This window comes from Aedes albopictus, chromosome 3, assembly GCF_035046485.1.
Source record: "Aedes albopictus strain Foshan chromosome 3, AalbF5, whole genome shotgun sequence".
Taxonomy (NCBI): Eukaryota; Metazoa; Arthropoda; class Insecta; order Diptera; family Culicidae; genus Aedes; species Aedes albopictus.
This window is the reverse complement of record NC_085138.1, coordinates 175,025,781-175,048,346: the sequence shown is the minus strand read 5'-3', so window position 1 is coordinate 175,048,346 and position 22,566 is coordinate 175,025,781. Positions and strand designations below refer to the sequence as shown.

Sequence of the window (22,566 nt, the reverse complement as noted above, 5' to 3'; positions counted from 1 at the left end):
GACGGTTGTGGTGATACTAGAAAATGTTAAACAGAGCAAAAACTGAACAACAGGATGGATTACAGGATGGTGAAACGAAGGTGAAATGAAGAAGAACAAAAAACTAGGAGCGAACCTGTCGCCGTCTGCGCTGCCTTCACCATCGCTAGACGCTGAAGAACCACGCGATAGGCCTCCGCGAACTTCCCCTGGTAACACCTCTTCGCTTCGGTGCACGGTAAAGGAGTTTTTTCCACGCTTACCAAACCCCATTCGGCGCTTACGACCTTTTTCATATGTTGAATGAAATTGATTATCAAAACATGGTCAGTTCAAAGAGTGTCATGATGGGATTCTTGTACATCGATGCGACACATGGAGCTAATCTCTCGCCTTATTATTTACATATTTTACTTTTGACAATCGATTTAGTCACTTACATTACAAATAGCTGATATGTATATTTTTATCCTAATTCGATACCTTTCTCTCACTCTGTGCGCTAGACGCACATAATCTCACATGATTGAACTTCACAATAAATTAAACTCAAAATTAAATAAAAACCGAAAAGCACAGTTTTGATAAAATTTTGAGCAAGTTACCTGTTGCCGACAGTTGCGACGTGGAACTACTCTTCTTTCCCATGCCGGGACCGAAGAGATCCCGTTCCCTCGTTGGGGTCTCACTCTTGGGCGATCGTTGGTCTAGCTTACGCCGCGAGTCCAAACTTTGTATCACGGCCGTGTCGCTTAAGCTACCATCTGGAAAGAGACCGAATCGGGAATTAGACTAATTAGAGAATGCAGGCTATATTTGAGAACTGTAAACAACAATTGTTGTAAGCAATGCACAATGGGTCCAGAGCCGTGTTTACGAAGACAAAAATGTTTGTGCCTAAACCATAAGTTTTAGATACATGGTGTCTTTGGGAAACTTTCTTCTTATTTTTCGAACTTTTTTCTCATTATTGTTAAATTGGGGTGATCCCTCTAGTTTCGCGGATCCAAACATCTGCTTTTTAATAGTTTTATGTACGTTCACAACATGTTCTACAAAGTTGTAAAAGAACTTATTTGGAGCAAGTTTGCTGAAGAAACCATTATTCTATCTCTTATGGTTCCTAACTTATAGTTTTTTAAAAGATTCATGTTAGGGTGATCCATGAATTTCAGTTTTCCTGAAATAACTTTTAATTCGTTCGTTTCTCGTAAATACTTTGTTCCGAGCACTTTTAGAACTATCAACGACGCATATTTTTCCCAAAGTGCTCAAAGTTCTAACTCTCATAGTTAAAAAGATATTGGAATTTTTCTTCGAAAAATCACTTTTTTTTTAAATGTCATATCTCAAAAAGGAGCAAATGGATTTTCAATCTACCGGTTGCATTGGAAAGATCGTACTCTGTTCTATTTATGGTGAAAAAACTGTAGGTACCTTTTTTGTTTAAAGCTTTTTATTGAATTTTGAAAATACGATTTTTTTCATGGAAAAGCAGTTGTAACTTTGAAAATCGATGAGATACAAACTTGGCGTCTTCGACAAAATTGTGAGTTTTTGGCTGCTATAAAAATGCCCAGAACAAAGTATTGCGAAAAAATCAACACACAAAATTATATTGAGTAAAAACAGATTTTCATATGGAAAGCGGAACAATTTCAGCAAACTCGACTAGTCTTTGTTAGATAGATCGAAGTAACCATGTCAAAAATATTTAAATTTGCTTATAATCCATAATTCGTCAATGAACTTAACTTAACATGTGATTTTGAGCTGATTTCCATCAATTTAATTTCAATTTCATCACTTCAATGTATGGATAGTGAAAATGTCAATCACTAGTATATGTTTAGGTTAACGTAAAAGCCTATCAAAGTTACATGATTTACAATATCTTATCAACATTGTGCCTAAATGGTGATGACAGTATAAATAAACATTGGTTCTACAATGAAATGGATGGCCATTTACCAAGCTACTTTGATCTATCTAACAAAGACGAGTTGAATTTGCTTGAAAGTGTCATTTTTCATATGAAAATCTGTTTTTACTCAATATAATTTTATGTGTTGATTTTTTCGCAATACTTTGTTCTGGGAACTTTTATAGCAGCCAAAAACTCACAATTTTGTCGAAGACGCCAAGTTTGTATCTCATCGATTTTCAAAGTTACAACTGCTTTTCCATGAAAAAAAATCGTATTTTCAAAATTCAATAAAAAGTTTTAAACAAAAAAGGTACCTACAGTTTTTTCACCATAAATAGAACAGAGTACGATCTTTCTAATGCAACCAGAAGATTGAAAATCCATTTGCTCCTTTTTGAAATATGACATTTTGAAAAAAAGTGATTTTTCGAAGAAAAATGCCAATATCTTCTTAACTATGAGAGTTAGAACTTTGAGCACTTTAGAAAAAATATGCGTCGTTGATAGTTCCAAAAGTGCTCGGAACAAAGTATTTACGAGAAACGAACGAATTAAAAGTTATTTCAGGAAAACTGAAATTCATGGATCACCCTAACATGAATCTGTTAAAAAATTATAAGTTAGGAACCATAAGAGATAGAATAATGGTTTCTTCGGCAAACTTGCTCTAAATAAGTTCTTTTACAACTTTGTAGAACATGTTGTGAACGTACATAAAAACATTAAAAAGCAGATGTTTGGATCAGCGAAACTAGAGGGACCACTCTAATTTCACAATAATGAGAAAAAAGGTCGAAAAATAAGAAGAAAGTTTCCCAAAGACACCATGTATCTAAAACTTATGGTTTAGGCACAAACATTTTTGTCTTCGTAAATACGGCTCTGGACCCATTGTGCAATGTGTAAGCTGGCAAAATTTCATGTTTTTCATAAACAAATCACTTAAAAAAGTTCTGCTAGAAAAGTTCTCGCGGATTATACCTGACGTTTCTCTTTGAGTTCCGCATTCAGCAATTTTGCAGAACTTTCTAGCTGTTAAAAGAAAACATTCCATCTGTTCGCTGTTGCATACGAGAGGAAGGAAACAACCCCGCATAAGCAAAATTCAACTATAAAAATACTGTTCTAGGTAGAACACGATAACGAAGATCCTATCGGTTATTATTATATACAAGCTCTCAATAAAGAGATTTTCAGTTCGTGGCTGATTCATCTCCAAAGAATCTATCGGTGTTTATTAACGTTATCAAATTAAAACAAATCACAAAACAAACACCTAAGTGTTAAATATTTATTCAAATGACATATCACAAATATGTTAAGAATGTCCAATATGTACTGAATTTTCTATTGAATCGCATATAGATTCGTCGTTGTTTGAAAAATTTACACGGGAAAAAATCCGTTCCTTAAAGCATAATGAAAAAGTCATAAAACCATAAAATATGTCGCTTCATGATAGCATGACTACAAGTCATAATATCATGACGAGACGAATATCATGAATATTTCTTACAATTTTAATAAAAAAAAGTCATGGTTGCCAAAGACGCTACGGCAAACCTTTTCTTGTTTACCTTTATGCAACATTATGACGCTGAGTCATAGAATTATGCCGCTGAGTCATTGAACCATAAAACAGCGACATGACGCAATGCAACAAAACAAACGTCTGCAACCATTTCACCCGTGTCACTCACCTATTTTATCCTCGGGCGTTCCCTCATTGTTCGAAAGACTTCGGTCCAGTTCAGCACGCTCCCGCGATTCTCGCCGACCGTCGCTGAGACGGTCCCGCTCATGGTCACTACTGTTTCGGTCACGATCACGCTGCCGATACGCATCCCGTCCACCGTTGTTGCCGTACCGACCCCGGTCTCTCACATCGTAATCACTTTGGTGGTGGTGGTGTTGGTGGGGATTGGATTTTCGCGGCGTGGGCCCACCCGGTGAGATTTTTTTCAATGAGGTTCGTTTTGGTTCGGTTTGCAGAAGGGCGATACCATTGGAGGATTTGGAACGATTGGAAGCATAATTAGCATTTCTAGCGTCAGTCTTGGGGCGAGGTGAAGGGGATTTACTGTATTCAAAGTACTCTGGCTTGTCATTAATACTGACTGAACTATGTCGGGTATTATCACTTTTGCTACCTTTGTTGCTGCTACCAGCTTTATGCTGAGAAGCAAATTTTTTCAAATCTTCCAAACTGGAAGTCCGTCGGGTATCTAGCCGAGATCTACGTTTGGTGGAAGATTTGCCATTGAATGATGAATTTCGTCCTCTAGAAAAAGGACTTTCAAACACATCGTCATCGGACACGTAATCCTCGTTTTCATCGCAGCGATCTTCATCGTTGGACACCACACTCGAACTACGTGTACGACACTTTGTAAACAAGTCTCCAGATGCTTTAGTCGAATGACCTCGCCTATTATCTACTGAATGGGAGCGTGTATATCCCACCGCTTTTTCGTTTTCGTACTTTCCTAAATCCACCTTACGGTTCAAATTGTCATCTTTGAGGATATAGTGTTTCCGACCTTCAATAAACTCATACTTATCGTACTTTTCGTTTATTCTTCTGTTGTGAGTTGAGTCACCGTCGCTGAGGGAATGACTTCTGTTTAAAAATGTCGGACTTTCGTCACTCAAGTACGTGAAATTTTGTGGCTTTTGTAATAACTCATGACGCACTTCGTCAATGATCGATTTAATGGACTCCGAGCTACTGTGCAGAACATCGATTTCACCTTTGATTTCATCCACTCTATTTTTGCTGTCCGTTCTTTGTTTGTTTGATTTTTGAAGCACTGGGTCAACTTCTTTAAATTTTGGTTTATCCGCAGCCTTAGATTTAGATGTGGATCCTTTAGAGGAAGACGCTTTAGATTTAGCTGAGCCAGATCGGTTCAGCGAATTGGAACTGGAAGTATTTTTCGACATTTTGGAATTTTTCTTTGCAGGTGACGCTGTTGATTTTCTGTTGGTTTTCCTATTATTTGCATTATCCTTGCTATCGGCATGTGACACATCAGTATTTCTAATTATATCGAGAGTCATGTTGCTTTTATCCAAACTTGACCTGGATCCAATGGAATCAGAATTGTTGTCGGTGTATTTTTCATCCAGTGCTTTATGGCCATCAAGTGATCTTGTTCGTTTGTGATATACTTTCTCTTCCACACTGCTGGCGATCATATTTTTACGAACGCTTTTTGTTTTGTAACCCGTATCTGAGTCATATTCAATGTCTATCATATGATCGCTAGCGACTAGTGATTGCGAGCGATTAAATTTGTCTTTTTGTTTAGTAATCGTGTTGCCCAAGTAAGTTTCTTTGAATCCAAGTTCGGTGTGTCCATAGAATGGCTGTTCACGTGGATATGTGAGATATTCGGTGGGTTTCCTGAGTACCACGCCCAGATCGTTTTCAAAGTCATCCACATGATATTCGTCTTCCTGGCGAATATCGTGAGACTGGTTTACGATCATTCTTGGAGGAACATTCAAATCAATACTTCCAACTGAAGAACGGAATTGTAGGTGCGGAGCAGAAAATTCACAAATCGATCCATCGTGGGTGCTAGAATAGCGAATGTTACTTTCTCCTAAATTCTCCATACTGTTTCGAATGCATGTGATTGTTTGATTCTTGATTCCAGTATTTGGATCGTACACATTAGATATACAAATATTTCCAGTTTGGCCACTATTTTGTTCGTAAGTGAAACTGTTTGGCAAATTCTGGTCCGAGAAGGAAGACTTTAGTATAATCTGATTTGTAGCAGTTGGGATTGATTGATTAGTGTGAGGTCCACGATGATTGGATACACAAATCGACTCATTTCGTGAGTTTCTTGGTTCTTTTGGCATACGGCGGCGAACTTTGTTCATACTATTCAAATTTGGTTCTGATGTATTTGAACGAGCAGCGTATGAAGGTCGTCGATTTGTGTCATAATCAGCTGATGCCTGATCGCTATAAAATGAATCGCCTTGTAGAGATGTGGACATTTGATTGATTCCGTACTGCATGTAGCTACTAAGCGGTAACGATCCAGTTTTTAGCTCTAAAGAGGTTGGTTCCGTTGACGACATGTTTGAAAGGTTCAGAGATGTGGTCATCATGTTATCATTACCAGGGTTAACAATACAGCTCTGAATGGTGCTCTGATCTGAATTAAGCATAATGCATTGCTTGCTAAAATAACTATTACTTGCAGGCTCAGGGAGAGGAAATTGCTCAAGGGTTGGAACAGCAGGACTCGGTACAAGCCTATTATCTTCAGTAGCCGAGGGAACAACAACACTGGAAGTGGAGGCCATAGTAGGTAACATAGGGGTTTCAGGTAGTTTTGGGGTATATTCTCTAGAGGGTATGAAGCCTTGATCAGGAGCAACATCGAAATTGGGAGGATTTAGACCAGCTTGAGCGACATCAGGAAGTGTTGTTTCGTGTTCCGCCTCGCTGACTGGTTGCCCGAATGGGTACTCGCTTGGAAGAGCACACAAAGAAGTCGTTGCCCAACCCGATGGGAGACTTCTATGCTGAAGACGCCTACCGCGCGTATTCCTTCCGATTCGAAAATTATTAGTCAGTATCGATGCATGCTGTTTATGTTGAAAATAAATAATCGAAATTAATCCAATTACCTTATCCCTTTTGATCCACGCGGTCGCTCCGACTGAGTTGAAAAAGCACTTGAAGTTACACTAACTACCGACTCCATATCGGAGTCAGCAAAATCACCCATAAAATCCTTATCCGGAGATAACGAGTGTCTAGGTCTAATTCTACTGTCTAATGAGTGTGTCGTCAGATCGCTGTCGGATAGTCCGGTATAGCGTTGTTCCCATCCTAAGAATATAGAACAAAAATATGATTGAGAAATCCATCTTGAAATACACGAATACCAACCTCCCATCCCCGTACTTCGATACGTTGGCAGATGATGGCTTTGGCGATGTCGGTACCGGGAAAAACGTCCTCCACTGCGCTCCTCAAACTCCTGTACGAACCGTTCTCGCATTGCTGCATTTCGTGACACGTGAGGTACTTGTGGTAATTGTCGTTTCTTCGGTGAACCAGTTGGTGTCGCAGTCGCTGATCGTGATTGAAATCTTGGCGCATACTGATGTAATGGAAGAACTGGATATTCGGTATATCTATCATCTTGGGGCGACAGAGAATCCCGCCGGTCATCCCGATAGCTATCGCTCGGTGCTGCCGATTGACTTCGTTGGTTCAGTGCCATCGTGCCGTTCCGACGATAGGAAGCGGATGCCTGCAGCGCAAAAAAATAAACAAATAAGCAATTTTCAGGCGTTGCCTTCCGAAGTGCAATTAAGTAATGAAGATTATTATCAATCAGTTTGAATCAGCTGTAAAAAAACAATGATCAAACATCTTGTTTGATTCGATCGAATTTTCATGAGGCTTCAAACAGATGTTGTTCTTGAGTTCATTCCTTGTCAAATATTTGACCCTGTATACTTGAAGCCTTAAATGCTCACTTTGAGTAGGTAATGTGATCATATATAAGCAACTGTATAATCGTGAATTTCAAATAACTCAACGTACATATGTATAGATGGGTAAATTCAAGGGTAAATTATTGGCTAAATTGGGAAAAAATCCACAGCTCAGGTGAGATTTGAACTCACGAACCTTAACTGTATAATCCTTATTTGAACCTTATCCGAGAAGAGATTATCATTAAAATTCTGACAAAAGTTATAAACACTACAAGATTTAATGTTTTAAGTGTCAAATCGTGAAATGCGTTTTAGGAATGGGCACTGTGAGTATCCTAAGTGGAGCAGAATAAGCAATCCGACCAATTACGATGGTGTGACCGTAGCACGCTCTTGTAGACGCGACGAACGCGTGGGCGGACTCCCTATCCCTAGCCAACGAAGGCGAGAAAGCAGCAAACACCGGCAACATCTGTCTACTCTACGATGTTTCACGTCGCCTCAGTGGGACTAAGATGAATGCTACGATGCCCCTTAAAAGACACGTCTGGACAATTATTGACCGACAAGGCTGACCAGTTTAACCGCTGGTCCGAGCACTTTGGACAAGTAGCGGCCACGCCATCAACAACTCAACATGATCCGTCAAGAATTCGACGCATTACCCATGTCAAAACCGAAGCTCCATCAGTACAGGAGACGGAAACAGCCATCCGTAGCATGGAATCGAACAGGGCCCCGGGGGCGATCCCAGATCAGCTGAGATGCTCAAAGCTCAGCTTGTAGTATCCACACAACTACTGCATCAATTATTCTGCAACATATGGGAAACCGCGACATTTCCGGCCGACTGGATGCAAGGCATCTTAGTAAAGTTACCCAAAAAGGGTTACCTGACTGTATGCGATAATTGGCAGGGCATCATGTAACTGTGTATTGTTCCCACAGTCCTCTGCAAAGTGATCCTTAACCGGATACAGGAGAAGATTGACGCAACTCTCCGACGGCAGCAAGCAGAATTCCGTGCCGGACGATCCTGTGTGGTCCATATTGTCACGCCCCGTATCATCATGGAGCAAATCAATGGATTCCAAGAGTCTCTCCACCTGTCTCTACTGGTATGCATTCATTACGAAAAAGCTTTCGACCGTCTCAATCACGAAAATAAGCGAGGAGCCCTCAAGCGTTCTTGAGAAAATCATCGGCCTCATAGAAGCACAGTACAGGGCATTTTCGTGCAGAGTACTGCACAACGCGCAACGGTGTCTTGTCCGGGTCGTTGCTGGAGTGAGGCAAGGGTGTATACAATCACCGCTACTGTTCCTCATCGTATCGATCGTCGCCGTGGCAGCCCATTACCATGGACAACCTAAATGACTTTGAATTGGCCGATGACGTTGCTTTCCTAGCTCAACGGCGCTCTGATATGCAAAGCAAGATCGATGTGATCTTGCCAATCGCTTCTCGGAAATAGATCATACCTGATCATACCATCAACGTCAACAAGACCAAACCGTTGGATGTACGGTAGCTGGGCAAGCAGTGGAGAATATTAAAACCTTCCAATATCTTGGTAGTCAAGATCGACATAGGTGCACGGATCAAGCAGGCGAGGGCTGCTTTTGCGAGTTCAAGAAATTCGTGAAAAGAAAACAACCAAATTAGGCGAGGTGCCAAAATCCCAATTTCCAACTCGAACGTAAAATGTGTGTTGCTATACGTCAGTGAAACTTGGTGTGTATCAGTGGAGAACTCCCAACGGCTGCAGGTCTGTATTATATAATATATGATATATAATTCGTGCATAGTGGCCTCACAATTATATCTCCAACGTGGAGCTCCATTGTCGACATCATTGGAAGCCGATATGATATCTGCTAGCAAGCGTTAGATTGGATCCCAGCAGGACATCGCAGCAGAGGCAGACCCAGAGGCTCTTGGCGACATAGCTTCAACAACGAAATAAAGCAAGTCGACAGAAAATTGATCTGATCTAGACATAGGTCAAGCCGATGCCGGACAATCTCTCAGGATGGAGATCTTTCAATTCGGCCCTCAGGACAGAAAGTAAGTTAGTAAGTAGTAAGTAAGTAAGTAGACCGTAGCACTTTACAAATGTCGATTTCTTGATTTCACTTGGAAATTTCTCCAGAGTCACTTTTTGGTTTCCCTAAGGGATTTTCTTGAAGAATTTGTTTCTGGGTTTTTCTTTCTGAAATTTATCCATTAGTAAATTCGGAGATTCGCCTTTCGGAATTCGATGTTTCTTTCGATATTTCAACAAGAGTTCGTCCGGTGTTTCCAGGCGCTCCTTGAGAAATTCCTAAATTAAATTGCCTAAAGAGACCCAGCTTCCATATTCCCCCAGGCCCATATAGCCGAGGCGGTAAACGCACGGGTATTCAGCATGACCATGCTGAGGGTGACGGGTTCGATTCCCGGTCGGTCCAGGATCTTTTCGTAAAGGAAATTTTCTTGACTTCCTTGGGCATAGAGTATCTTCGTGCCTGCCACACGATATACGCATGCAAAATGGTCATTGGCAGAGGAAGCTCTCAGTTAATAACTGTGGAAGTGCTCATAGAACACTAAGCTGAGAAGCAGGCTTTGTCTCAATGAGGACGTTACGCCAAGAAGAAAGAGAGAGACCCAGCTTCCCGGAGTATCTCTGGTAGTGCCCAATACATATGTTCAAAATTGCTGAAGATTGTTTTGTCGCGAAAGCAGGTTCAGGAAAAAAATCAGGAACTTGCTACTTCTCAGGAGGAACCAGTTCCCTGAAGAACCTCTTATAGTGACCAATATAATAAAAAAGTTTTTTATAAAATGTTTATTACTTAACGCTAAAATCGGCATTTTTTATGGGATGATCCAATTCTTGCTAACATATCGGATTTTTCGTTTCCTTCAATTCCCCAGTGCCCTGGAACCCGAAATAGCTTCAACTGATTTCGGCAAACTGTTGAAGTGACTAAATACACTCCCAACCAAACATGTTTAAACGTGCTGATTTCAAAGCATTTAGAGCTGCTTGACTATCAGACATCATGCAAATTGTTAAATGTCTGTATAGTTTCTGCGTAAGTAAATATTGCTGCATTTTAAAATCGTCTGTATTTCAGCTTGAAAAACGGTGTGCCATTTGCCAATAGGGATTGATGATTGATACGTTGATCCCGAGGCCAGTCACTCCTGCACCTACTTTATCGTTCAATTTCGAACCATCAGTTCAACATACGATTGATCCTGGATGGTGTTTCTGGGCCACCATTTGGCCACAGATTTTACCCAAAATTAATCACTTCAAAAGATCGTTCAAAATTGTATCTTTTGCTCATCCAATCACTATTATCTACGATTAAACCACCGTTATTAATTGTCAGAAAACTGAGATGTCCTTTTAGGGCACCCTCAAAGAGTTGTGTAGTTCTTGTGAGCTTCTCTTGAGCTTCTGATTGAAGAAATTGATGCAGATGAAGTAGGTGAAGTATATAAAGCCAAGCGCTTTAGACGGTGTACTTCGAATTGCTACTGTAATTGAAAGAGTAGCTAATCTTTGAAGTTTATCCGGCTTCTTTTGTTCTAATATTTTGTTTGTTTTAGGCCTCCTGACCAGTGCCACATAGGTAACTCTGGGTCTCGCAATTGCCTCCCCCTAGAGCGTAACGTAATTTTTGGTCGGCGTAAAATGACTTCTAGAGAATTCACTCGCTATGATCTGTAGTGTGCAGTGCAAGTAGCCCTAACAAATTATGGACGAAAACGGCTTGCCTGGGTAGCTAACTAGACTGATTAAAGCAACGATGGACGGTGTGCAAAACTGCGTAAGTATTTCGGGTGACCTATCCAGTTCATTCGAATCTCGCCGGGACTGCGACAAGGTGATGGACTCTCATGCCTACTCTTCAACATCGCACTGGAAGGTGCAATGAGCCGGAGAACGATTTTCACAAAATTCGATCAATTTGTGTACTTTGCTGACGACATGAACATTGCCTCGAAAATAAAATACATGCTGGTAGGCGGAATCGAACACGACCGGATCCGTCTGGGTAGTAATGTTACGATAGGTGCAAATAATTTTGTAATATCCAGGCGCGTAATTTCTGGTGATGTATTTATTTTCGAACGTAATTTCACTCGGTCACATCGTTTTCCAACAATTATCACACTTACCATGCACACCCTGGTTGACACCGGAAAGTATCAACAAACCCATTCCAGCAGATACCTAGAAGCAGTACCATATTTTTCATCCCCCATCTAACTCGGTGAAATAGCCGAGAGATAAGGGATATGACTCACAATCAACGGATCCGTGTACGAATCCATGCCAATATTTTACTTATATATGATTCATCTATTGTTCCGGTTCTAGCGATTGCTAGACTCTTTGTCAAGCTACGGCGGCTAATTAACTGCGTGGAAGGGATGTAATATGTACATCACTTTTACGACGCGACTGATGTGCAGGGAAAACGATGTGATTTCACAAGATTTTTTTTGCTGTGCGGGGATACCTTCGAGGTGGTGGAGGAATTCGTCTATCTCGGATCCTTACTAACGGCTGACAACAACGTGAGTTGTGAAATTCGAAGGCGCATCATCAGCGGTAGTCAATCCTGTTACGGGCTCCACAAGAAGCTGCGAAAAAAGATTCACCCACACACCAAATGCACAATGTACAAAACGCTAAACCATACTCGAGGAGGACCTGAAGCACGCGGAATTTTCGAGCGACGCGGGCTAAGGACGATCTTCGGCGGTGTGCAGGAGAACGGTGTGTGGCGGGAAGGATGATCCACAAGCTCGCTGCACTTTACGGCGAACCCAGTATCCAGAAGATGGCCATAGCCGAAGGGATACGATGGGCAGAGCATGTTGCAAGAATGCCGGACAACAACCCTTCAAAGTTGGTGCTCGCAACGGATCCGGTTGGCACAAGAGGGCGTGTGGTGAAGAGAGCACAATGGGCGGATCAGGAGGAGCGTGGCTTGGCAAGCATCGGGCGTGACCGAGGATGGAGAACGGAAGCCACGAACCGTGTATTATGGAGAAATATTGTTGATTCAATTTTATCTTGAATTTGTACTAAATACATGAAAAAATGAGAGGCAATAAAAACTGAGTGGGAAAGAGGGGAACGAAAAAAAGAACCGATGATGATTTCGGGTAGAAGAGCGCGTTTTTTGCCTCGAGAGTCTTTGTATGGGAGTGGAACTTGCGAGTACTTTTTGAGTGTGAGTGGACGTGAGAAACACAACAAGCAATTATGAGTTTTGGACGAACTCCTCGCTGCGGGACCAGCTCGCGCTCGGTGCTGCTGAGGACTCACATTGTGATTTCTGAGTTGTATTTTCACTCCTCAGATAATCGTCGAAATCGCTTCCTCATTTTTCGCGAGGGAGTTTCTGTCAAGCTTTCCTGGAAATTCAGGTATCAGTAGGTCAGCTCCAGAGGCAAGTTTTCCTGCATTTCTGATATTTGTGCCATTCTAGAGTTTGGTCGTTGACATTTACATCTAAAGCCATCACATTAGTGATATTCGCTGTGAACTGCAGCATTACATATCCAACCATTATCTATGACATTCCTGGAATTGAATGAATTATTTCAAAGTTGAGATATTCTAGATCACACAAACTACTCAACAGATCTGGTCTACAGTCGTAGCAACAATCGTATCCGGTTTACTGAGTAACGTTGCATAATCAACTATGGTTACTGGATCTGATGGAAAACTGATTTATTATAATATGTAGTATAACATTGGGACATTTAGGGTCATCCAAACTGTTCCGGAATTTAGTCCTCGACATCTACTTGTGTGAACTTCGGTGAATATGACCCTTGTCTCGGCTTGTCCTTATCCCGAATAACTCATAGAAGAGCCTGAGATAGATACAATTTATAAAGAACTCTAAATTGTATTTGTTGAAATCCAGTATAGATTCCCGAGCAAAGTTCAACAACAAAATTACAGCAAATCGAAAACATGATTTGTATTCTGCAACAAATTGATATCACATTTTGATATCAGTTTATCTTTACTTAACTTGATTTCAAATTTTGTTTTCGGTTTGCAGTCATTTTAAATCAATGTAAATATTAAGTGTTTTTTAATAGTTTTGAATCTTTTAGTAAACCATTTAATGTAATTCTAGTGATATATCATGAGTGCAATTATATTATTGCACTTTTGATTGATATCAACCAAAATCTGAACATTAAACGATTTTTCATTTTTCTTGCGCTGATAAAAAAAAACAGTTATCAATTTGCTATCGATAGCAGGAATTGTTTTCAATTTGCTGTCACAGGAACGTTTTTCTGCTCTCATTTTTGATGTCTTAACCGTTAAAACGACCAAAACGGCAACAACCTGAGTTATCAAAATTTGCAATATCACAACATCAAAATAAGTTTTCAATTTGCTATCAGACTTTGCTCGGGGCCAGAGTAGCAGTGCTAAATCATCTCGGAATCAGAGGAGCACTCGGAGCAGCAATTTAGAAACTACTCTGGTAAGCCTAAATGGGTTACGTATGAAGATGATGTTTAAACAACCATATATATCGGACTTGGAATTGTTGCATGAGACTCTTAGATGCTTCTGTTTTATAAAGCACTAACAATAACAATTAAAGACCACTTCCTCAGGGTTAAAAAGCATTGTCTAAAATCACACACATTGTGTTCAAGGAATGGTAAGAATACACATCTTTAACAGTAATAAAACGACCAGGTTAGGCAATCGGCTCAAATACCATCACTCACCTCGTTCGTCATTTGATTGTGAAAGCCCTGCCCTACGCCCGACACCGTTCGATAGTCTTTTGCTACCATACTAGCCACTCGTTTACGTCCCTGTGGTGACATATCCCGTCGAGACCTTCGCTCCTGTAGATCAACCTGAAAGGCAGCAGAGAAAGGCAAAATAAAGTCCATTAATACTGTTTCACTATTACGGAAAAACGTTCTTGGCTCATCAAGAAGTATAGGATTGATTACTAAGGCTACAAAACTATCAGATATGAACCGTTTTAAACTTGTGTTAAAAAGCAAGGCTATACATAACTTTAACGAAGAAAACTAAAGCGGTAGCGTTATAAGACTATTTGACAAAAATTGATAGCAAAACATAATAGATTATATGCATCTATTGGGGAGTATATTTTAAAGCTGTAGTTGAATTTGCAATATATGTAGCACAAAAATAAAGCATTAATTCAAGCTGGACCGTCCATTTTCTCATATACAACTTTGTTCTTCGCGACAAATAATCGGTGTTGATGAAGTCTCAGGCTTGAAGGTGGTTAAAGATGTTGATTAAAACAAAATCGAAAAAAGGTGTAGGAAATTTGCTAGTGTTCGCTGTATGAGTATTTATATTTTTAGCGACGTGTGTCGGAATGATTATTGTATTCTTTCAACTAACGGAAAATTGTATTCACAGGGCAAACGTCTGTAGAGATCTCGACAGAACTGAAAAATAAAATAGTGTTAATTGAGTTCACACAAGTAATCCACAAACTGTACACCCATTCATTACCCAAATTAAAATACTGAACTAAAAAGATGTGAAACATGAAAGGTGCAGGTGTAAGTAATAAGGGCGTTTATTGTGTAAATACATCTTATGCTCAACCATTTAGTGAATATGACAGTGGTGGTGGATGGAAAAGAATGGATGACCAATTTTACCTCTGGTGGAGGACTTGATGATGAAACGCTAGCACCGTCTCGGGCAGTCATCAGACCATCGATATCGCATTCGGAGGTCGTGTCAGAGTCAGTACACCTTGAAGTGGTGCTCGGTGGCGATAAATGATCGATCGGGGATAAAATCATATCCAGTTCGTTGCCAGGTTCTCTATCCTCTCTACGGAACTACGGATAAATCGTGAAAAATGCGTGATGGGTATTCTTAGAAATGGTTCTTAAATGGAGTAAAACAATTTGCAGTGCTGAAGAGTAGAACAATTGTTATTGAAAAGACACTTTCTTAAGACATTACGTGAAGATGTGCCATAAAGCTACATCGACAATTCAAACCATGAACAAAGTTGACACATTGGATTACCGATCAATGAACTAAGAGAACTGTACATTGTTCGAAAAAACATTACATTACAAAAATGGCATCAAAAATTCTAGCACATTGTGTATAGTTGTGCAGACAGTTCAAACATTCTATCTACATGATTGATGAACTTCAAGCAGATTTTTTATGATTAGTTATTCCATATATGGATTGCAAAACATCAATATAAAGTTCTTAAGAAATATCGTGGTCTCATATTCTAAATTATATGAATTCATTCCGGTAGGCAAATGGAAACCGAAGCACGCACAGCTCAGAATGGAGAAAAACAAACATTTATCAACGATTACGACCGTAGACTACAGTATCAATGGCGTATTTTCTAATCACTATAGTAGACCCTCTCTAGTAAGCTATTGTTAGGAACACCTCTTCAAATTGTTTCTTATATTCATTTTCAACTCCTAAAAATATCTGTGCTCAAAACAACTGAACATTCGACTTTTTAAACGAATATTATAAACATCTACACACTTTTTAAATTTTAAAGCCTCGATATTGAAACCACGATATTTTTCGTCAAACTGAATTTTTGCTTTCCCATTCCATGGAAAAATTTTGTAATATTTATGACAGGTTTACAACAAAACTATTCTTCTATGTTGGATAATGACCAAATTCATCACCAAGCATTCAAAATGACTTCAACTTCTAGGAATGAGTTCAATATTAACGGTCTAGCAGTCAAACGTTGGTCATTGCTATTCAAGCTTTATGAAATTTTCAACGATCGTTATCTTAAAATATCTAGAAGGAGATGAAAATACTAAATATATTAGCAAAGGATATGGAACATAAATGTACAGTCAACTAACTATCCACCATCCATGGATTACAGTTTCCCAAAAAAAAAATGATAAATGGGAATCAGCTTTTAGTGCAGCGTTGACTGCACAATCCGTGATGAACACACTACGAACAATTGACGAAAACCAAACGAAACAATTCGGAGCATATGCAAAAACGAATAATTTCATTTAGGGCCATATGTCAACGACCGAATACGTACTGCATCTCGGAGAGACTCCGAATGCGGCTGCAGAACGTGCCACTCTGCTTCGTCGTCCAAAGGGTACGTGGACAAATCGAGAATCACTTCGCCGAGGAAATCGTTGGCACCATAGCGGACGTAGTCCCAGACAGTGATCTGAAATGAACGCACGGCAAATGTAGACGATTACGGGTGAATAAGTTTGGGACAATACTTCGAACAGGCGATTTTGCAGATCAGCTCTACGAAGGCCTTCGTATACGAATGTTTGACCCCAGCGAGGCTCGTTCGTCAGAGCTAACGTTTTCGTTCGTCGTTTGGATTTTTCACTGCGGTCCGGAAGCAAGCAGATCTGGAAGAGGAAAATTTGATTAATGTTTGAGATACTTTAACCTGTAAATTTTATATTAAGACTTAAGACTACCCCCTCCTTCATAAAAAAAAATAATTTGTGAAATAAATAAACTTAGTTTCTGGCGATATTGAACGTATGTTCAATAAATTACGTTATTTTCCAATATATACTACACTCAATATGTAAGCAATGGCTGGTTGCGGGAGATTTGACAAACAATGCGAAAAATTGGAGTGTGAGATTTCATAGAAATTCACATATTACATCATGTAAGTTCCCTTTATATGTTATATAATCTAACATGAGCCAGAAAGATTACATGTAATGCAAAGAGTACATGCAAATTTATATTTTATAGTCAATCATTTAATATTTTTCCGAATGCCAATATCAAATTTAGCGACTAATCAGGTTGCGAAACCCGCAAGTGTTAGGAAAACCAAGTCCCAAGAGGCCAACCCTAAGAGGAAGAGTGGCCAACCGGTCCAAGGGAAGAGGAACCCTTGGATTACGATTGGAAAGAAAAAGGTAGTGAGAAAAGTGAAGTCAGTCCACAAAGGCGAACGAAGCGGCCACGCTGATCTTTAAAACCGAGGCAGACACGTATGCCGAAGTGCTGAGGCGAAAATCGTCTCTCACCGCTGGGCGCGGATGTAAATAGCATCCGGCGCACCAGGACTGCAGAGATGATGCTAGTGCTGAAGAAGGTGGCGGTCAAAAAAGGCACCTCCTACAAGACACTAGCTCAAGAGGTATTGGGCAAAAAAGTTCAGGTGAGAGCCCTAGCGGCGGTGGCGACACTCCAGTGTAAAAACCTGGACGAGAGCACCGACGCAGAAGAGCTCGCAGCCGCGATCAAGCTCCCCGTAGGGTAGGTGAACAAGGTTACTGGCGTGCTTCAAGTGCTTTGAGCAAGGGCATAAGTCGTGGGCGTGGAAAGCCCCCAACGTGAGCAAGCTCTGCAAGAAGTGCGGAGTGGAAGGCCATATCGCCAGGGAGTGCCACTCGGCACCAAAATGCCTGATTTGCACGGCAAACAAGAGTTACACGGCCGGCGGGCCCTAATGTCCAGGCACGTGAGGTAGTCGCACCAACTGACGATAATGCAGGTTACACAGCTAAACCTGAACCACTGTGAAGCCGTACAACAGTTGCTGTGGCAGTCAGTCTCTGAGTCAAGTACAGACATCGCAATACTATCAGACCCATACCGCATCCCTCCTGATAACGGGAACTGGGTAGCGGATAAGGCCAAGCTAGCGGCGATCTATACAACTAGTTGTATTTCGGGTAAAGAAATAATTTCCATGTCGAACGAGGGCTTCGCAATAGCGAAGATCAAAGGGGTGCACTCCTGTAGTAAATAGCTATGCCCCTCTCAAGTGGCCGATAGACCAGTTCTCATCTATGCTGGATTCACTATCAAGCACACTAGTGGGATTGAGTCCCGTGGTCATCGGTGGAGACTTCAACGCCTCGATTAACGCGAGAGGCTGGGCTCTACTCGAAGCTCAATGACTGCACGTAAGCGACAAAAATAACCAACAGTAAGAACGGTGGTGCAGTGTCCATCATTGATGTCACCTTCTAGAGTCCAGGTCTAAACCCTAGCTCGGACTGAAGCGTCGACGATGGATACACACAAAGTGACCTTCTGGCGATTCGATACAGGGGGAAACACGGAGGAAGACGGCCACAGCTGAAGGTCATCGACCGTCATCGGGGATGGCTGACTTCGCGCTTCGATAAACCGGCATTTGTGGAGCGATTATGGAAGGTAACACCGACGACCTATCCAGCGATGATCTACTCGGAACCCTAAGCCGTGCATGCGACGCCGTAATGCCAAGGCGATCCCTACTCAGACATGGACGCAAATCGATACTAGTAGTGTCCAGAAATCGCAAAAATCCGCGCATCCTACTTAAGAGCTAGAAGGGAGAGCTCGCACCGATGAGGGTAGAATGGAGCAAAGTGAGGCCTGCAGGGCGACTAAACTAGCACTGAACAAAGAGATTCAGGCACGTGATGCCCACAGATTAGTCATGGCTAAAAAGAAGCACCCCCAGAACGCTCCCCAGAGATGCTGCAGGAGATCGTGGAAACGTTGTTCCCGCGCCACAATACAAGACCATGGACCCCCGTCTCCTATGGCCAAACCGGCCAAAGCAAGCTCGCTTAAGTTGAACAAGGCTCCGAGTCCGGACGGTATCCCGACAGTAGCCATCAAGACAGCCATCGATAATCCGGCCCTGACATGTTCAAAATGGCTATGCAGGTGTGTCTGGACAGAGGCGACTTTCTCTTGCATGAAAATCACAATCCAAGGTTCACAAATCTCGTGGTGCACGATCTTTGTCCTATTCTCTTTAAGTTGGGATAAACCTATGTCGCATTGGGTAGAATATCGCAACAAATTAAGGTTGCGACATTGTCGTTATTGTAGCGCGATGTTTGAATTTTGATACAGTGGGCAGTGGGCACCATACTACAACATTCGATTCTAGAATGGATCGGGCCAATGCACAGTACAGCGATCGTAAACATAGAGGGTCACGGAATTCGTCGGCTATTCTGAACATGTTTGCTCTATATCGATATCGATTATATCGTTATAATGCGTTCAGAAAGAGATCGCAGCGTCCAGAATCACGCCTAAATCACGTACCAGTCATGCCAGTGGTTGATTGGCGATGACATAGGCATAGCTAATAGGTGTGCGTTTGCGATGTAAGGATATAACGTGGCACTTTTGTAGACTCACCATCAGCAAGTTGGTAGTACACCACTCGACGAAGGACTGAACTAACAGCTGTAGTTGTGCACAATCTTGGAGGCAGCGAATCAGTCACGTCGTCTGCTAAAAAACAGACGGATTCCTGGTGAAAGCACGCTGGATAGATCATTTAGGAATATGGAAAACAGTAATGGCCCCAAATTGCTGCCTTGTGGAACTCCAGAGAAGTTCGAAAATGGTTCCGATGCTTCTGGTTCGATTTTGACGATTTTTAGATATGATTTTAACCAGCAAACGAGATCGTCAGAAACACCCAGTTTCCCCAGCCGTGCAAGCAATATCCCGTGGTCTACGCGATCAAAGACAAATATGTAACTTGAAAATGAATTGTGTCCAGTCCAACCAAAAACCTGCGCTGTCGACACTCTTTTGTGACATGTGTGCTGCTAGGGTCACTATTTAACTCCGGAATGGTTTAACCAATCCGGACCATTTTTAATACACACACAGACATCATCTTAATTCGTCGACCTGAGTTGACTGGTATATGTAACTTAATCCACAAAGTTTTCTATCGAAAATTGTTTTTGGAGTGAACACATAGTCTTTCCATTACACATAGTGTACGAGAAAGGTAAAAAGCATCTCAGACAACCAGCATTTGCATAAGGATGCACGCATTTCATTGTATAATGTAATAATTTAAGTTACATTTGCCTATATGTCCGACGAATGAACAGTTCTCATCACATATGATGTTATTTGTTGAACCTATTCCAATGTTTTTGGTGAAGTTATATAATAATACAAATCAACTTATTAAAAACATTCAAAAAGCACGGAAGCTCCATAAGAAGCTCACCGCATCCTGCAACAGCCTCGTGTCGCGAGCCTTGACGGACGGACGAGGGGTGATCGTAAGGTGGCAGCAGCACTTCGATGTGTTATTAACTCTCGTTACGCCCGCTCAGTCCCAAGGACTCCCAGCCCGCTTAGGGTCGACTCTTTCCGCCGAGGCTATGCGAGAAAAGGGAAAAAAATTCGTTCCAACGGCTTTATTGGTGCTACACCTAACGTCCCAAGTGGGTCGACCAAGTAAAAGACGAACTGCGGACCCTACGCAGAGTGTGGAACTGGAGACAAACAGCCATGGACCGAGTGGAATGGAGCTACTATACACCCGGCCACCCGGCCTTAGCCTGATCGGTAAGTAAGTAAGTATCTAACGTCCATACAGCCCTAACTACCCCCTAACCAGTACTTACGATAGGTGTATGCGCAAGCCCGTGCACAGAAATGGCGCCAAGGGTTTTCTCAATTTCGGTAAAAGGCGGAGGGGCGCCTAGTGTATAGAACATCGGTTATGTTGCTCCATTCTTTGAAGCAGATCAATTGCTAATAAAATTTTTACGTAAAACTAGTTTGGGGTCACGGTTTTCTCGGATGTCTGAAGCTTACAAAGCTGTTTTTTATGAGTAGCGTGGGTAGATCACCTTGGAATAGTGCGGTACGGCGTAAGATCTACCGAACTATATCAAATTTTGATCTCGCTATTTTCCAGTCTGGTTAATTTAAATGCAGGATCGAAATTTGGTTTACTTTTTTATTGTATTTCGTTTGTTAATTGTTTTTTACTCTATTTTTGTAATTTATTTTTCACTGCTAATATACCATTTGTTTCAGAGGGATACAGGTAAATTTGTCCTATGTATAAATAACTAAATTTACAAAAAAAAGATACATAACTGTTGAGAAAGTATCACCATTCAATACTATTTTCTATTTCAGATCTACAAGCAGCGAAAACATCGAAGCATCTCTTTTTTTAGAAACCGTACGATTGCAGTGTTGGTAAAAACTCAAGTTCTCAAATCTCATGCTTGAGTTGTTTCACGCGCGATTCTTGACTCGCCAAACTCACCGCCGAAATAATCATGCATAAGTTGACTCGCGATTTCACTCATTGCTTTATTTCTTGGTATTCTTATTACTTACATCGATGTTTTTAGGATTATATGACAGAACAAAAGCAAACCTATCGTACAACAACATTGGATGTCGTTTAAATTGATTTAGATTAGTTTTACAAGCGAACGAGGTTCCGGCGTTTGATTCGTGAGAGCGAGATTTTGCATGAAAATCTCGCGCGTGAGAAAATGATTCAGAATCGCGCGCGAGTTTGCTCACGCAAGAGCGATTCATGAGTGTGCTTTGAGTGTGATTTTACCAACACTACGGTTGAGTGGCAAGTAGACCACGGTGTCCGCGTCGATTTCTTCGAGCCATGTTTCGTAATTTCGCGAATTTTTGGTAAACCCGTAAGATAATTTCAATTCGGTAAATTCCATTTTTTTTAGCGAAAACACATGTTTTTGTTCGTCACTTATTCAACTTATATTACACGCTGCGACTACAATAATCACGTTAGATCCAACAAAGTGAGCAATTGATGAGTATATGCTGCTAATACCGTCCCGAATGCAATATTCTGGTATGATGTAGGTATCGCGTCGGAGCCTACCGTGGCAAGTGCGGGTAAGCAAACACTCGATGAACATACTTGATCAGTACGCTACGATTCTTTGTCGTTTTTTTTAGTATCGTGACGGAATAAATCATGTTCAGCAAAAGAAAGCAAATGCGGTTAGAAACCTTTGTCGCGAATGAGTTGGAAACACCGAAGTTCCGATTGCTCGTTCATCAAAACAAAAATCCTTTCAAAGACAATCGGGGAGACACTGAGATTTTCGGTCTTCATAACAACGGTTGTCTTACTAACACTCCCTCCCATCCTCGATGGCCGTAAGGACGTGGCCAGCGCCGTTATTGGTCTTAATAAAGTTGGGAGTTCTCGAACTGTGCACATTGAGAATAGTAAGCCCTATTCATTGGTTCTCTGTGCAATTTCGATTACTCCGGTCAATCACGGAGTAGCAACTACGAAGTGTTCGGTCATCTACACTGAAATAAATTTTGTTTTGGAAACTACCTATTCCAT

The 22,566-nt window shown here is 41.2% G+C and overlaps 1 protein-coding gene across 11 annotated transcripts in view; it reads right to left on the bottom strand.

Annotated features, from left to right (window-relative positions):
• Positions 1–22,566, bottom strand: part of LOC115261297 (regulating synaptic membrane exocytosis protein 2) — a 117,320-nt gene that overhangs the window by 25,836 nt on the left and 68,918 nt on the right. For 6 of the 11 annotated variants that reach the window (XR_003894864.2, XR_003894863.2, XR_003894867.2 and 3 more), the window contains 8 exons: positions 16,691–16,828; positions 16,495–16,632; positions 15,086–15,271; positions 14,159–14,293; positions 6,825–7,191; positions 6,560–6,764; positions 3,607–6,479; positions 585–743 (listed from right to left, as the gene is read on the bottom strand). Coding sequence is in view for 1 of the 11 variants with exons in the window: in XM_029862693.2 (XP_029718553.1) it covers positions 585–743; positions 3,607–6,479; positions 6,560–6,764; positions 6,825–7,191; positions 14,159–14,293; positions 15,086–15,271; positions 16,495–16,632; positions 16,691–16,828 (4,201 nt within the window). In the remaining 10 variants the exon portion in view is untranslated. Of the gene's footprint in view, positions 1–115; positions 267–584; positions 744–3,606; positions 6,480–6,559; positions 6,765–6,824; positions 7,192–14,158; positions 14,294–15,085; positions 15,272–16,494; positions 16,633–16,690; positions 16,829–22,566 lie in introns of all 11 variants that reach the window. The other 5 variants (XR_009995714.1, XR_009995715.1, XR_003894870.2 and 2 more) reach the window with 5 other exon arrangements.